This window comes from Passer montanus, unplaced genomic scaffold (assembly GCF_014805655.1).
Source record: "Passer montanus isolate IOZ18808 unplaced genomic scaffold, ASM1480565v1 scaffold10, whole genome shotgun sequence".
NCBI classification, from domain to species: domain Eukaryota; kingdom Metazoa; phylum Chordata; class Aves; order Passeriformes; family Passeridae; genus Passer; species Passer montanus.
In genome coordinates, this window is record NW_024356505.1 from 2,123,040 (window position 1) to 2,141,167 (window position 18,128).

General features: G+C 39.4%; 1 protein-coding gene across 1 annotated transcript in view; it reads left to right on the forward strand.

Moving 5' to 3' along the window:
• Window positions 1-18,128, forward strand: part of ZNRF2 (zinc and ring finger 2) — a 59,815-nt gene that overhangs the window by 23,081 nt on the left and 18,606 nt on the right. The window contains exon 2 of the mRNA XM_039709879.1: window positions 8,270-8,365. Within this exon, the coding sequence (XP_039565813.1) occupies window positions 8,270-8,365 (96 nt within the window). The remainder of the gene's footprint in view (window positions 1-8,269; window positions 8,366-18,128) is intronic.

Sequence of the window (18,128 nt, forward strand, 5' to 3'; positions counted from 1 at the left end):
AGCCTTTTTTATATGAAAACCAAGGCTTGCTCCCAACCAAAGTTTACATTCACACTTGTCAGTCTTCAGCTACTTCAGCTCCATTGAGAGACTTGTGGTGTGGATCTGTGATGGGAAGGGTGTGATGTGTTTCAAATGCAGGGTAATGAAGTAGTAAGTTAAAGACTGAATTAATGGCTTACAAGTCACTTGAAGAACTGTTCCTGTTTATGTGCTTGTCAGTTTGAAAGTGCAGGTACTGTGGGACTTTGGATAACAGAGACTTGAGCAATCTCTCATTTAGCTTGACCACAGATCCCTATCGATGATGGGACTGGGGGGATAACATTCACCCTGCAAAACAGGTGGAGCCAAAAAGGTCTTTCCTTCTCCCTTTGTTGGGTGCTCGCATCAATCTGAAATGTCACTCTTAAAAGGCTGTTCCTCTAATAGCAGCTGTTCTTATGTCTATTTAAAGTTAATATCAATCTTTCCACAGGTCTTTCCTGCCTGTAAATTCATCTTCTGGTTTGCAAGATAGATTAAAATTGGACTTTTTTCCTCTCTCTTAATGGTTGTGTTCATTCAGTTTCTAAAACTGTACAGCTGTCAATTATAATAATCATCACATGATACTTTTACACTGATATTAGACACCTGAAATTGTGTAGTTGATAAAGGCTTTGTTTATGAGCCAGAAAGTGTCTTATTCTATTTATCTTCTTCATTCTGTACTGCATTATTTTTCAGTGATTGCTACTGAAGATCTAACTATCCCACTTACCAAGATGAAGGGAGCTGAAGAAGTTATGTAATAAGATTCTGTCTTTCATAACTTTTTGCTTAGGAGATGGAGTATTATCCAAACATATATTTTCTTATTATTCTGTGGACTCCTAAACTAAAATAGTTCAGATTTGTTTTTATTCCTCACTTTATATATCACCTTTCCCACTGAGTTCTGTGGGACATTTAAATCAGAAAACACAAGAGAAAATCCCTTGTTTCCCTTAAGGAATTCACAGATTTGTTTACTTCAGTGTTATGGCACTAAAGTGGGGAAGAAAACCCCCCTAGATTATGCACCTGAAATCAGCAAGTGCTTATTTGTTCTTACTGTGGCTCAGTTTTCTGGAAAAGACAGAGCTTAGAATGTTTGTACGGTATTCCTTATTTCTGTTTGATTTCATATTCTCTCCCAAAGTGGGGGGAGTATTTATTTATTTATTTTCATCTCTAGAAGTCTTTCCAGATGGTGCTGTGTTCTTCTGGCTTAGACAATTGACAACAGAAGGAAGGATGAAAGGTAGAGAACTAGATGTCATTTTTCACTGAGACATTTTCTTCCTTAAAAAACTTATGTCCATAAAATGGCAAACTATCTCTGAGTAGCCATTTCTATTGCCAGCTACAGCACCTAGAAATTTTCCTGTAGAAGGCACCCTGGGAATTGGTAATGCTCTTTTTTCTTTCGCTTTCTAAATTAAAGACTTTAAAAATGTTCATTCTTTGTTCTTGAATTTAGTGTGAAATAATTTTCATATTCTCTTTGATGGCTAGGCTAAACTTGCCAGGCAAGATCTTAGCTGTGTTAAAGCAATATGCTTTAGTGTACAAAGCTTTGTGATTTTGAGCTTACAGAATTACTCATTCTCTTTTTCCATTTCAGCTGTCTGAGGAGAAGAGAGAATTGTGACCATATAGTTCTGATAGACCTTGTGGCCTTTATGCCTTTACTGGACAGCTTCTTTTTTTTTTTTTTTTAAACTTCTTCAAGTTTTACAAATTAGTTTACAGAGGAAGGGAGTAATAGAATTTTATCCTGACCAGGACTGTTACTTCACTGAGAAGCTGAATTATTTCCATTTATTTTTCTGCTGTCCTTAAAATTTTATGTCATCATTTTCTCCACAATTGAACTGAAAAGGAAGAAGTGGAATAAGCAGAGGCATTATGCTTTAAAATACTTACGCTGTTTTGATGTATATTCTTATAAGCCAACTTCGAGAATTTGGTCTAGGTGAAAAACTAGGTGGATGCTGAAGTAGTTGGGGAAAAAAGATGCTACATCTGTTTTAGGAAAGCAATTCAAATCAAATACCACAGTCGTCTGCTTTGGGTTTGTTTTCAGTCAGCTTCTTTTTTGGAGGCTGGGCATTTGAAAAAACTAAATAAAATGCTAAACTTAAAAGCACTATGCAAAATTTGCATTCATAATTTTTTAACAAGTTTAAAAAGTGCCAATAATGGATTAAAAAAAGACAGATAAGAGTTAATGAATGTGAGCAGAAATATAACACTAAAAATGGACCTGGCTAGCTACAGTTCTGCTGAAGATTTAGGGGTTGTTGTGAGATATGAGAGGAATGAGCCAATCATATCTTGATTTGTTTAAAATATAGCTACCTATATATACACCCATAAAAGAGATCTCACTGTGCTTAGATAGATCTATATATACTAACACCTAGCGTAATGGAACAATGTAATAGGTAAGTATTAATTTCTGCTTAGAACTTATGAAGTCTTAGCCTGAAATCTCTGCCCAGTTCTTGGCAGTGCACCATGGTAAGATTGGAGAGAGGCCAGAGGACAAGAAGAGCAATAAAAGGTTTAGGCATCAGGGCCTGTGAGGAAACATTAGAGTAACCTGTTTGTTTTCAGACTAGGGGAAAAAGATAAAGTGTGCACACTTGCCAGTGTCTACATGCGTTTTATACTGAGCAGAGTTACTGACTGTTCTCCATGTCTACTGAACACATAAGAAGTAACCAACTCTTTTTTTGTGTTGTATTGTTTCCTTTTTAGCATAATGATGCATTATTAGGCTTTCTTTGTGTGATAGTGATTTTGCATACCACCCTCCTACCATCACATTTACTGTATGCTGTGTTTCCAGATTGTCTGTACTTCTTTTTTGAAGTACCAAAGGACTTATGTGTGAATATGTAAGTAACATTTGTCCGGTTTCTTATTCTCAAATACACCTTAGAAAAAGTGTGTGGGTGCAAGGATTTCTTTTACGACTTCTTTAGCTGCAAAATAAGGTAGATTTATCCATCTTATTTGAAAACAAAAGCATACAAAGACTTAAAATAGTAATATGCTGCATACTTTAAAAGAGCAGCTGCTCCCATTCTACTTTTAGTTTGTCTTTGGCAGTGTTCCAGTTGATGTTTTCTGCTGAGAAGTTACTCTGATCAGGCTGATTTGGTCTTTTGTGTTGGTGCAGGTTTTATTTGTGCTTACTTCTTTCTACAACTGTTTAATATTGACTGAAAGGATCACCCAGCCTTCTGTGCAAGTCTAACATGTTTCTTGACGTGCAATTCTGTGACACTCTTCACTGTGTTGTCTGGAAGCTCTTAGCAGTTTTTTTTCCTTTTGTACCACAAAGTAGATATTCCAGAATAAATGACGGCTAAGATTTTGTAAAAAATCTTAGCAATCCAGGAGTTTGTTTTTCGTTGGATGTTTATGTTTGCTCTGCTGTGCACTGAAATGCAAGCATAAGCAGTCTGATGTTTGCAAAGCAAGGCAAACACAAGTAGGCATCACTTAGAGGTTGAAATTGGTGCCAATAGAATGAGTGGCCGCCCATCAACCTGTCCCTGTGGGTAGTTCCCAAGTCTGCCAGAGAGAAAAAGTGTGAGTTTGGTAGATGGATGTGAGAGAAGATGGGATTTCTTGGCTAACTGGAGTTCACTTGCAAAAGATGGCAGAGCTTGAAGAAAGTGATACATTCAAGAGAGAATGAGACAGAATTCACCTCTGATATAAGTCCTGATACTTAAACAGGTTTAGTTATTTCAGATTTTCTCTGTCACCTTGGGATTTTCTAGTAGCTGTACTGCAACTTTCTGTTCTGTCTCCGTTTCTTGTAATTGTGTTTTTTTTCCCAGGATTTTGGTTTTGTTTTAAGTAATGTGTTACTTTCAGTATTGTAGTCAGGGTTGTGAAACTAGATGGTGGGAGCTTGTAAGAATTTGGCTCCCTGCCCTCCTAAGGATGCAGTTGCAAAAGTCAGCTAGAGGTGTGTGCTTGCTTGGTTTTGGTGCTCAGTTCTTTAGTGCTGTGCTTCTGTATGTAGGAAATGGGGTGAGAGGTGGTCCTTCAGTTGATTTAGGGTGTGTCACAGCCTGAGTTCTCTGCTATGGGAGAAGGAAGGACTTTGCAGTCATGTGCTGACAGTGACAACGCTAATACAAAGCTGATAGTTGTTATCTGGGACAAAAATAAGGGATACTGTGAAATCAACGCCTTCCTAAGAGCTGGGTTTTTACCTAGAACCATATGTTATCTGTTGTGCTCCCCTTGTAAAGAGAGTGAGAAAGTAGTTGATTGAGTTTCATAGGTTTTTGGAAGACACTTCATGTGATGTTACCTCATCTGATAACTGCTTCCACCTTTTTGTCCAAATGTCTGTGAATTATCTACAAAACCTAGTAAAACAAGTCATGTAGAGAGGAAGTTATTTATGACCTGTTGCTGATTGTTAAAGCCATGTGAAATTTTCTTTAAGTTATTGGAGTTGTTCCTTGAGAAGATGGTAAAAACAAACATAGGCTATAAATGTTGTTAGCCTGCTGGGCAAGGGTACAATAGAGTCTTTGTACTTTCCCAGTACTTAATTGTAAATTGGGTCATGAAACTATTGCCTTCTGATTTGAGGAAAGATAGGAAAATATGAGCTTTTTTAAGGACCTTCAACTGGCTTGTGGACAGTGTAGATTGTTTGCTTATTTATATTTTTCAAATACAGTTAGAATAAAGTAAATATTTTGTCTGTAGTCAATTGTTCTTTGCGGTTGCTAAAAGAATTTAGAAATGGTAATTTCCTTCACACAAAATTTACACTTTGCATCTCTTGGGGAAGATGGCTAAATCCAGGAGCTGGATTGCAGCAGAACATTGTGAAGGAATGAGAAATCTGATTTCACTTGTATTTAAAGAATGTTTCAGCAAGTGTTGTGAGCCCAAGGCTCTTTTTCTGCTGTTATGCTAGTCTGGCATACAGCTGACTGTGGTCACTGGAAAACCTTATTTTCCACAAACACACCTTTTACTCCAGTCAGCTGAGTTGTTTCTTAGATCTTAGTTAAGTGTGTTGTCCTCTCTTCTTTGGGTTCTTCAGTTCTGCACACGGAGCAGAGCTACAGCAGTCAGGTATCGCAGACTTGCTGTGTCAGGAGGATGTTTGTAGTTGTTTAACCATTACCTTCACATCCCCTCTGACACAGGACAAGCCACAATAAAATGTATTGCTAAAGTACTTAGTATATTGCTAGAACACAGATTATTTACTAGTTTTAAGGGCAGGTGCATGGTGTTAAAAGCATATTCATCTGAATACTCTAGGTGGGTAACCCGAAAGATTTTTCACAGCTGTCTGTCTTCAAGCATGGTTTTAAGTAAAAATAGTATTATTATTAAATTATCATTATTGTTCACTCAGGTTCTCCCCAATATTTTATTTGGATTGAAATATTTCTTTCAAGAATTCCTGGGATACATACCTTCTTAACACTGTTAACTTTAACAATAGTTCTAAGGGCCTGTTGGTGGTTGTCTCTGCTCCCTGTCACTCCCAATTCTTGTGCTCATGACTCTAGGGAATAAGCTAGAAGAGTTCTGTCCAGAAAGCAGAGAGAACTTGTTAATGACTGTCTCAGTGCTTAACTAGCCATGAATATAAAAGTTAACTTGCTGTCATGCAAACACCCCCTTCTGTCACAGTAGGACTCAGTCTGAAGCACATAAGGAAGTTAGAGGCTTTTTCACATCAAACTGTGTTGTCAATTATGCCTTATAGAAGCATATAAATGAGAATAATGCGTGGGTCCTAAGTCTAGTCAAAACCTAGTAATCAGCAGCAGTAGGGTGATAAAGATTGAGAGAAAATTTACCCTCAGTTTTTGAAGAAACTTGTAACAGAACAGTAATGGGTGGTGGGTTTGGGTGTTGGGAAGACTGAGATACTAATTTGGTTTTAGTCATGTTGAGGTGTAGCCTACTGTCCTGGTTTAGGGCACATTTGGGAGAAAACCTCTAAGGGGGTTCCTGTAGAAAGCAGATTCAAGCGGCCTCTCTCCCAGCTGGTTTGGGAGAATATTTACTTGGAGAAAAGTGGAAAAAAACCTGTTTATTTAACAGGCAAAGCATTCACCAACACAAAAAATTGAACAATACTAAACAACTAAACGTCTTGCTGCTCTGAAGAGATGATAAATTCAGAATGTCCTCTTTGTGGGCTATAGCTCAGCTCACTCAGTCTGTTATCAGTCCTTCTGGTGCTGGAATGTAGCACCCTGGGCCTTGTGGGACACAGGTGTGAGTGAGTTCCTGGTGTTTTTCTGGTTCTTCAGTCCAGAGGAGATTTGAACAGTTCCAAGAAAAAACACAGTCCGGGGAACTTCACTGCTTCAGCTAGCCAAAAACTAAATAAAAGCAAAGGAGAGCTCTCTCTTGCTGTCTGTTGTGTAGACAGCACAGTCCAGGAGCAGGAATGTGGAGGAGTGAATGAAGTTTCTGAAAACAAGCTCTGCGCTTCTTCTCTCACCACCTTTGCTCTCAGAACCAGTCTTAAATATGCAAAACTTATTTCTGGGCTAAACAGACAAATGGGTATACAATTCAGCATCATAAAGTCAGCCCAGGACAACTGTGTGAAGGAGGGTACACGCAGTGGCTGAAAGGTCACTGATAAAGCTTTCAACAAGTAAATTAATGCTTTCAGCTAGTTTTTTGCAAAAGACATGTTTGGCTTTGCTGTGCTTAGTGAGCTGTTGTTTGTAAAAATGTGGGTTGGGGGAGGAGGAATAAAATCAAGGAGAGAAGAGCAATGTTTAAACTGAAGTGTAAGATTGACGCAAAGAAGAAATAGATATGACTAAAATTGAAAATTGGAAGAAGCAGAACTGTACTTTATCTCAGGAAGTGGTTTCTAGCACATGTTCAGCTGCTGCCCTGAGTTCCTTATGGCTGTTACTTGCTGTCCTCTTTGACTTGCTTCCTATGAGCATTCCATAAGAAATACATTATTTTCTTGATAAGAAAAGTGCAGTACTTGTATCAAGTGCTAATGCTTCAGGTTAGTTGCTTGATCTACATCTGGATAATAATTAACAGTAAAGATGAAAATTGTCAGGCATCAGTTATTTGAAAGTGCAGCATCAAGTTGCTTGTCATCCTTGACTGACTCGGTTTATTGTGGACTCCCAAGGTTAGAAGTACAAAAGCAAGAGGCAATAACTTAAAACATGTGGGAGCAGGCCCAGATGGGAATGCTGGTGGAAGGTGCAGTGACCTTTTATACAGGCCTGCATCATTACTCTTCACAGCATCAGAGAAAAAGTTGTGCCTTTGTGCTGAGAGTGGATGTAGATTAGGTATTTTTGCTGGATGTTGTCCTGTTGGACAATCTGCCTGCAGGTGTACCCTTTAACAGCTACTATGCATCAGGATCCATGTCGGTGGTTTTTTTTTGTCTCTCACTTGTGTGTTAATTATTTAGCAGACCAAAATCAATCAGGCTCTTCTGTGGATTGTTATAGTTGTCCAGCTGATCTTGTCCTTTAACTGGAAGATTGCTGTCTTTGGCAGTGATATAAATTAAGGTATTAAGCACTTTTGTCATAGGCTGTGATGCAGTTGCATCACAATCCAGACTGTCTTAATTATTCTTTACCCCATGTTGCCTGAGGCAGTGACCTCAAAAGCTAAACAAGGTCGTGTTTGGCTGGGATGAGAGCAGTCAAACAAATTCAGTGCTACAGGAAGTATTAGTGATTCAGTAGGTGAGGCAACACCCCTGAGTTAATATTTTCCCAGGGCCCCAGACTGGTAGAAGATGCTGCAGTTTGTATGACGAGATGTAAAATCAAGATCCTTGGTTAAAGTTTCAGTACAATTCCCAGTAAAAATGAACATGTTAATTCAGGATTTCTGCTCAAGTTCAAATTTTAACGGCTCTCTCATCTACACATTTGTAATTTCTGTTTTAGTAGAGTCATATGATCCTCTTGCTCCTGCCCTAAACTGTTCTTAAGTTGTTGAGAAGCTTGTGTTCCAGAGGTGCTGACAATGTTTGCAATTGTTAATAGAATGATTTCCAGAAACAATGGTCCATTTTGAAATCAAGGGAATCTTATTTAAGAAATGTCAGGTCAAGACTGAAAAGCCTCCAGGATTTCTTTTTTCTTTATATGTGCAGAATAGCTTTTTGGCTTGAGTATCTATATTTGCTGCATAGTTAAGTATGCTCACACTTACATATTTTTATTTTCCATAGGATTCAAGTGCCCTGTATGTTCAAAATTTGTATCTTCTGACGAAATGGATTTACATCTTGTGATGTGCTTGACAAAACCAAGGATAACCTACAATGGTAAGAAAGAAGTAAGCTGATAATTATTTATTCATTTTCAACATTGATGTGATAATAGTCCTTTACTTAATAGGATGTTCTGGTGACTAGTTTGGCGGACTCATAAATTATGTTTTTGTTTTTTGTTTTTTTTTCTTGCGGTTTGTTTTCTAACTAATTCCTAAGAACTTGGTCTTTTTATATCTTTAGTGATAATTATTTATTCATTTTAAACATTGGTGTGATAATAGTTCTTTACTTAATAGGATATTCTGGTGACTAGTTTGGCAGACTCATAAACTGTTTGGTTTTTTTTCTTTGCTTACAGTTTGTTTTCTAACTAATTCCTAAGAACTTGATCTTTTTATATCTTTATATACTGCATGCCAATATAATTTTCCCTGTGTCCTGCAAACATAAAATTATTCTTATTTGAATGTCTTTATTCAATTTTTTGGCCACTGGTCAGTGTGTGTTCATTGTCCAGTTGAGATATGTGTAGCTTACACATCCTTTCATCTAATGATATCAAGTAGTGAGGTGGGTTGATCGAGTCTCCTGAGGACTTTAATAAAGACTGTTACTTGATATGCTGTGCATTTGCACGTTATTCAAGAAAATTACATTTTCTGGTAGGAACTAAAGCGTAGGAACTTTTTCACTTGATTCCATATGTGATACTTCATAAAGGCTGGTTATGTTTTTGTTACTTTAATCAAACTGGCTAATATTAAATGAATCACCTGTAGTAGCACTCGTTTTTTCCCCCTACTACTGACCTCTCCTTCTAGGCAAGCTTTAATGCAAGGCAAACAGGACTTTTGCCTCTGAGATCAAACCTTTCTATCACTGTGACTTAGGCTGACAGATCTATGGTGAGCACACAAAAAGGCTTGAGGAAACAAGGAATTAGAAAGTCTTACTGAAATTTTAGTGCCTGCTTTGGCAGAAATTCTTACAATGCATCTTCAATGAGATTATTGTTCACCAGTCAACACATGTCAGAATAGAATGCAGTTAGAAAGAAATTGTAGAGAGGAGAGGGAGCTGGACATTTTTTGCAGGTGAACAGCAGGCTGAAAGCTGGTGCTCACAAGTTACATCGGGGAAAAATCTGATTCAGTGTTAAGTAGAAGTGTAACATAATGGGGGGGAGTCAAAGCACTTGAAGAGGTTGTGCAACCTCCATCCTTGAACAATTTAGTCTAACTTGGTCATGCTTTGAATGAGGGGCTGGACCAGAAGACCGCCAAAGGTCCTTTCCAACATAGGTTATTTACTACATGAATAACCTGCAATGTCATGGGCCCTTTGACCCTCCAGGTACCTTGCTGTTAGGGTATTCTACAGGACCATTTTATTGAAACAAGTATTGAAGAATGGTTGGGCCCATCTTATTTTTTGGGTAGCATAATGCTATCCAATATTACTGGCCCTTAATTGCAAAAATAATTTGAAATCATATGCTTAGAGTTGTGAAATCCATTGGAAAGCACAGTACTTAGGAAAAGTAAATATTTCTTTTTTCTTCCTGGTGTTACCACACATATATTTGAGAAGGTTGACTTCATCTAACAAAAAGGGCTTTTTTTCTCTTTATTTTTCCTTCTTAAATTCAGGTCTGAGCATTTTCCAAGATCAGGTGTGTACTGAGGGATGTTGGGCATTGGAGAGAAGAGAAGCACGCTAGTCACCCCAGTCAGGGCAGGAAAATGCACTTGGGATCAGTTAGGGTGGAGCAGGGGAGGCAGACTGACAAGAGAACAAGCTCTGGCACTAATCCATCTGATGGGGTGTGCACAAATTTGACTGACATCCTTTTCCCCAGCTGCTTCCTACATGTACATATGAGTGCACTCAGCTGACCAACTTTTGTTTGAAGATATGGCAATTACATACTGTAACATCTCAGTATCATTTATGACGTTTGAATCACAGTGGTGACATATTCAGACTCCTTTTTCCTTCTTGCATTGTTTCAGCTTACACACTGCTGGCTGGAGCTCCTTTGGGCCATCTTGTTACCTTTGTACAGTTTTTTAAGTCAGCAAATGAGCAGAAGTAAAACCTGTGAGTGGCACCTGAAGCCCCTCTGGATAATCTGCAGTATGACAAAAACGGTTGTGGGCAATGCAACATGAGTTAACAGCAGCATGTCACCTCTTGGCTTTGGAGTGTGTCTGCTGTACAGTGAGCCTCAGAAACTGATTCTAGGAAATGGTTATGCAAGTGTGAAATAAGGAAACTATCAAATTAGGTAGGCTGGTTTGGGAGAGATACTTAGAAGTATGGTCTCATTTTCATAAACCGTTCAGAGAAGCGTGCATTGATCCTTGTGGCTCCAGTTGGTTAGCTCCTGGAGTCACAGACTAAGTCTGAAATTATAGCCTGTAGCTGGTTATTTAAATTACTGCAGCATGAAGAAATTGAGGATATGGCTTCTGAGTTGTGCAGTGCTCAGTTGTTACTTTGTGTTATAATTGTGGTCCCTTTAATGAGGCTAATGAAAAAAATTAACTAACAGATTGATAACTTAATGCTGCCGCCATGATTTCAGGCCCAGACTTGCATATAAATGTCTATATGTATGCATTTTTTTCTTGTCTGTTTTGCTATTTGTCATCATGAGATCAGTGATGAATTGGTCTTTTTGCCGCTAACAGTTTGGTAACTTAATGCTGCCATGATTTCAGGCCCAGACTTGCATATGAATGTCTATATGCATGCATTTTTTTCTTGTCTGTTTTGCTATTTGTCATCATGAGATCAGTGATGAATTGGTCTTTTTGCCACATGCCAAGGGCATCTCAAGTTTTGTTTGAGAGAAGAAAAGATGCTGTCAACTTTTGATACCTGCTTCCAAAATGGAAGGCATCTCTTTATGCTTTACTTTCTCATGCTATATATACTAGTATAGAGCCAACCAGGCATCATTTGCTTGCTGGTCACTGATATTTCCCAGTCTTAAAATCAATAGAAGGGAAAATATCTTTTTTTGTTTCTTCCTTTTTTTCTACTCACATTCTTTTGTCTCTGAGTTTTGTGTTGCAAGTAGTTGAAAGGGAGCCTTAGACTTTGCAGGTGCAGAAATATTTAGAGGCTGAGCAGTTGGATTGAACTGTCTAGTTCTGTTCTAGATGTCTTTCCTCGTGGTACTGTAAATGTATTAGCTGTTCTTTCTAAGAAACACCAGGGAGCAAATTGTATGTATTGTATTTTGTCATTCTGAGAAGACAAACCTTTCTTTTTAAATATGAATCTGAGGCATAGAGTCTCCCCCAGAAAAATGTTACAAGACTGCTTAGCTGTGATTTGAAGTTTAAATAAATTAATGAGTCCTCCCAGCCAATCTCTAATTGCTCTCTGAGCTACCTTTGTGCATTGCATTTGGCAGTTGAAAGGGTCAGTGAACTGCAAACTTGGGCAGCTGTCTGATTTACATGTGTTTTCTGAAAGAGTGGTCACAAAATTGTCTCAGTTCTATGCTGGAAGTTGTGCTGATTTTCATATAAATATATCAGTACATTTTATTAGCCTTATTCTTTCAAAATCATGTGACTTGCCTGCAACAGAGATCTCATTGCTGACTGAATTAGGCATTTTAAAAGAGCTCTTTCTTTTTTTCTGTGGAACTTTGTTCCACATTCCTTCAACTACTTGTGGTGTTCACACATGAACCAATATCTAGGCATTTTTATACAAAAGCTGGTTAAATGAATGGTATTGTGCAGAAAACATCGTGGTGTTTGGTGATGTTGTCTTTAAAAACCTTTCCTAGCAATTAGCAAATGCTGTTTCTTGCTGAGTTGCTGAGGAGGCAGAGTAGGTCCCATGCACTGGTTAACCACAGGTTGCCAAAAGCCAGTTTTTGAAGAAAGTGGGTTACTTGTTAGTTGACAGGGTCTTTTTATTTTTATTTTTTTTTAAAGACTGCTAAAATGTTGTGTAGCCCTACTGATTCCTTTGAGCTTCTCCAGAGTGTTAAATGAGGCCCCTTGCACCATCTTGTTCAAATTTGTCATAGTGACAAGCAGGGAGCCCACTTAGGAACTGCTCTGTGAAAGGTGTTGCTTAAATTGTAGCCCTGTGTTTTGGTCAGGTACAGGCATTTATGTCAATTTCCTCAGTGCTTTGGAAGCAACTTACCTTAAACTCCTTGCTGATGATTACAGGTGCCTGGTAAAGTTTAGATCTTGAATACAATTATTGCTTCTGTTTTTGCATTATTGACACAGCTTTTTTCACTGGAAGATATTTTATAAAAAATTGAGGAGACTCAAGAGAGACTCGTGACTTTAGATCCTTTGCAATAAACATACCCAATATCCTCTGATGAAACCCTGCAGTTGGTTCTGAAATAATTCTGGTTCTCATTTTTAAATTCTTTTGTTTGTTTCTCAGCACACTTTGTAAGACTCCATTAGTTTTATTATCATTAGAGGGCCCCTCAGAGGGCAGGGAGAGCAGGCTGGCACATGGCCAGCTGGGGCAGCCAGTGACCCTGGAGGGCTGGGGAGAGCCAGTCAGCTCACTAGACTGGTTGGCTGGCCTGGCGAGCCGGCCTGTCCTCTTTCAAAAGTTTTGATTGAATTAGCACATTCCTGTGGAATATTTTGGGTTTCATCAAGTCAGCACTTTCTGTTGGAATGGTGTTCTACTGGAAACTTTCTAAGCCCATCTCCTCAAAGCCGCTCGCTCAGGGGTGGTTCTGCTTTGACATCAGTGCTGCTCTTGCTCTGACTACTCTGCATTTAATTCACATGTGGCAGCGGGTCTGACTGTTGGCCAACGTATTTACTCAGGTTCATTTTAAGGGGAAAAGTTTGCACTAGTGTAATTCAGACAGGAACAATGTTGAGACATCCCGTGCATGAACTGCTGAAGTTTTTTTCCTTATTTGAAATAAGGACTTAGTAATTTTTCTATTAAGTTACAATAAGTGAATTTTTTAGACTTATTATATTAAAAAACAGCAGGAGATCCGATATCACAGATAGCAGGGATTACAGATATGGTTTTATATTAAGAGTTTATCCAATTTCTTTGAAATGGAGAATTACTATGTGGAAAACTGTTATAGACAGAATATTAAAAATGAAGGTATGTGTACCAGAAGGAAAAACAGGAGTGGAACTCAATGTGCTCGTCCTCTCTGGCAATGTACTTTGTTTTCTGGGGTGTTTGCATCACCAGGCACAAATAGTGGAATGTTCCCATGCCGTCTAACCAAATTCACAGAATCACAGGATATTCTGAGTTGGAAGGCACACACAAGGATCATTGAGTCCAGCTCCTAAGTGCATGAATCACACAGGGATAGAAGCCACAACCTTGGTGCTATTAGCACCATGCTCTGACCAGCTGAGCTGATCTCAAACTGACTTGGGCCACAACACTGCAATTGATTCAGATGGGCAAGGATGCAAAGCAGGGTTTTGTTGTGATTTAAACACACTGATTTTTGTTCTAAATTGGTTTGAGGTGTTGTGTTAAGTTTTGTCTTGAGAGGAAAGCATTTCTTGCTGGGACTGTCGTATGCTGAGGTCTGCAGGCGAGCAGAATCTTGAGCTGGAATCTGTGTAAGCAATAATCCTTCTAGAGGAGTTGTCAGCATTGAAATGATGGCCATAACATGCATTTTGATCAAGAGCAGAGACTTTAATACTGGCATGAGTCACCTAAAGGATTAAATAAAAATATTTTGGAAACGTTCTTTGTAAATGGGTTTGACTTAATTTTTAGGTCAATTAAATTATTAAATTAGTTACTAACTTTGTTGATTGCTGCCTGTTTCAGTGTCTTTGGAGCAAGATACTTATGCCAGAACTTGTTGAGTTCATATTGCTCAGTAGAAGAAAAGAAAAGCAGTGCACCTTAACCTAATGTTTGAAGCACCAAAATGCATGATTCTGGTAGTCCTGCCCGTTGCAGTGACTTGATTTGTGCACCAAGGGAGAGGATTCAGCAGGGCTGATGCTCTCAACTATTTTGACACTGCAGTGACTTGATTTGCGTGGTCACTTCTGTGCACCAAGGGAGAGGATTCAGCAGGGCTGATGCTCTCAACTATTTTGACTGATGCACTCAAAACTTCAGGAATGAAAAGGATTATTAACTTCAAGTTAATTTCTCTGCCAGAGTTCCTGAGATCATACCTTGAAAGACCTTGCAAAAGGGCATCTTGCCAGTCTGCCTGGAAAAGCTTAAGCCTTCCTCCTTGTCCTCATCCTTTAATAGGACTAGACTTCTAGCAGAGCAGTACAAAATAATGCTAAGGCAGATCAGTTATTTCATTCCACTTTATCCAAGGTGTAAAATTCTCCATAGAATTTCTTGATTCTGTAATTTTTAAAGTTTAACAAGATTCCTGGCTAAAGGTTTCTAGTTTCTTACTCTGCCCTAGGTGGTTCTGTGCTCTGTCCTCAGGGATGCTGGGGAGGCAGAAGAGCATACTTTAAAAGGTAATTTAACAGAACGTGTAAAAAGACACTTATCCCCTGCTTGCAGTTAAAATAGTGGTATTTACTCTTCCTTTTGATCTTGTGTTCTCATGAACATCCTCCAGAGTATGTAGGAGGTTCATTCAGTTTCCCCAATGCTTTAAAACTGTTTTCTTCAGCAGTTCTTGAAAATATAAAGAACTGTTTAACGTCAAGATTTTTTTAATGTGGTGACAGTAGAACATTATTATAGTAAATAAAATTTTCATCTCAGACATTTGCACAGATGTTCTTCTGAGAATTAATATAATGCTGGCCCAGACTTCTCATAACTTGTCTTTCAAATCATTGTTAAATTTGAGGAGGGCAGAGAAATTGTGTATTAAGTAGTGTTTGATTAAAATATATTGACTGGTTTGTACTTTCTGCCTTTAAGAATTGCTGATAATGTTTGAACAAGAGCAGACTTTTACTGATGTTCACCAGTGTAGGCCAAAGATAGCTACTTGTTCAAACCAGAGTGCCAAGAGGAACACAACAAACTTAATTTCTTCCTCCCTTTGTTCAATAAAGCTGTATTTCCTTCCCACTGTCCCAAACCTCTCCTTCAACAGTTTTTGGTACCTCACGGAAGAGCATCACTGCAAAAGAGCCTGTTACATTTCGAGTTTGTTGGGAAGGGAGGTTGTTCATCTTGAAGAGTAATGCTGATAAATATCACTAAATAAGACCACACTCTAGTTCAACTTGTGCAACCTGTGCCTGCCTCTAAAGGGAGGAGGTGGGACCTGCTTCAGTGACTCCATTCCAGACTCAGTCACTGGATGAACTGGGTCAGTCTCTTACAGTGTGGAGTTGCAGCACTTTTAGAAGCTGCAGTCTCTTATCTTTCCTCCACACCCACAAACTGTCAACCCTTTGCCATGGAGCCAGAAAAGTAAGCTGTGTGTTTGTATTGGTGTGGCTGTGAAGAAAGCTCATCAAATGGGAACACAGTGTAACTGACAGGGAAGTACTTTGAATGTCTGGAGCAACAATTCCCAGAACTGCACATTGCCCCATTTATCTCTGCAAGATATACTCATGGAGAGGTAGTGGCGGTGGTTGAAGTATCAATATTGCTTACTGTTTTACTTTTCATGCAAGAGAAATGTGGGATATAGATTTGTAAAGCTCACTTTCGTGGTTCAGGTTGGAGATGCTCAATAGATGATGCTGGATTTTCTTTCTACTGTAATGAACTAAAGTGGACATGCTTGGATCCTGCTGAGAAGGACATACTGCAGAGATCACGCCTATTAATATCTTAATTTGTTGTGCATGTGACTTACTCTTTTAACATACCTTTGGGGAGAAGTATTTTCTGCATACTTTCCCTTCAGCCAGACCTACATTTGCTAGACTGAACTTCCTGTGACAAAGCCATGGCAAAATAGCTTCAATGTCACCTCATACTTAATTCAGTTCTTGAGAGCAGGACAACATTTTTTTCTCGATACAGTGGAATTGCCTTTCTTTAAATGCATACCTGTGCCATGGGAATATTTTATATGCGGCAGTGGATAAATACAGTAAAGCTTTTGACAGCTATAGAACAAGCCTGCTTGTTTCTGGAAGAAACAGAGAAAATGGGATCATTCATGTGCTGAATAGCTCGAGTGATTTCTTTTGCTTACATGCCACTCCTTAACCTCAGACACCTCTGTTGCCTCGCTGTTGCACTGGCAGCGCTGCTGAAATCAAATGACAGTTCTTGTCCTAGAAAAGGACAGACACACCTGCGAGCCGGTGCCGCAGGGAGCACCGGCGGGTGCCGCGGGAGGGGCCCCGCGGGCTGCGCTGCCGTGTGTCGCGGTGCCCCGCTTACATAAGGGCAGCGCGGGGCTGCGGGCAGCAGCGCCCGGGACAGCTCTGCCCGCTGCTGCCGCGCTGTGGGACACACCTGCGAGCCGGTGCCGCAAGGAGCAGCGGCGGGTGCCGCGGGAGGGGACCCGCGGGCTGCGCTGCCGTGTGTCGCCGTGCCCCGCTTACATAATGGGGCTGCGGGCAGCAGCGCCCGGGACAGCTCTGCCCGCTGCTGCCGCGCTGTGACTCCGCGCCATGTGATGCCGGCAGACAGGAGCTACCTTCCCTGCCTTGCACTTAATCAGTCTTTAGCTCCCAGAGGTCATTCAGAGGATGTCATAAATCGCGTCTGCAACTGCTGCAGTCTTGTGACTGCTGGGAACTTCGCTCCAGGGGGAAATAATGTTCCTAGTTTTGCTAGTTTTCTGTGGTAATTCCGCAGTCTTTAAAGCTGATACCTCTAAAACCTTAAGATTTCACTCATTTGCTAGCAGCAGTCTGCCTTTTTTTTTTTTTTTTTTTTTTCTCTCCTTAGTTGCCTGCCCTGTGGAGACAAAACCTTGCAAATATCCCTTTTCTAATCATAGAAAATGGATTTCATTTGCTGGATTTTGAAATAATACTACTTGAAATTATTCAGTCTTAAAAAATAAATACCGGAGTACGTCTTGCTGAGATTGAGTGATCTGTGTAGGAATTTCATGGTATTTCCCTCCCTGAATTTCTCACTGTTTTGATCTAATACAGATTATTTGCAGATCAGGACTTTCTCCCTTTTTTTTCTTTTTCTTTTTCTTTTCTCTCTAAAGAAGTATGAAAGAATAAGAGCTACTCCTTCTGGCTCAGAAACTGACCCAAGGACAGATCAATTTGAAACTATTGCCTGAAATGTCATTTGTAATTTTTTTTTTTTTTCTTTTCTCTCTAAAGCAGTATGAAATAAGAGCTACTCCTTCTGACTCAGAAACTGACCCAAGGGCAGATCAATTTGAAACTATTGCCTGAAATGTCATTTGTAATTTATTTTTTTTCTTCAGATTAAAATCTTACTTTAAAATCTGCTGCCCTTTGATTACTTAGTCTGTTGCTTCTGAGCTGCAGACTCAGCCCTTCAATGCACAAAAGAAGTCAGTCCAGCTTTTGTAGGGGATTCCAGTGGTAAAACAAGCCAAACTCTTCAGAAACAAGCTGGGTGAAAACACTGCTAGTGTGATAAGAGTACTCTCACTTCTAAACTGGAGATTCTTATCACTGCTTACACAGGGGAAAGATTACCGTCTTCAGAAACAAGCTGGGTGAGAACACTGCTAGTGTGATAGAGTACTTTCACTTCTAAACTGGGGATTCTTATCACTGCTTACACAGGGGAAAGATTACCAGTTTCTAGTATTTTTAACAAAATCCAGTGATTCTAGAACAGGATGTAAAACACCTACTGACATAAGGACAAAATACTAGACTTGCCTCTTCTATCCTCCCTGGGGAACCTCTTTGCTCCC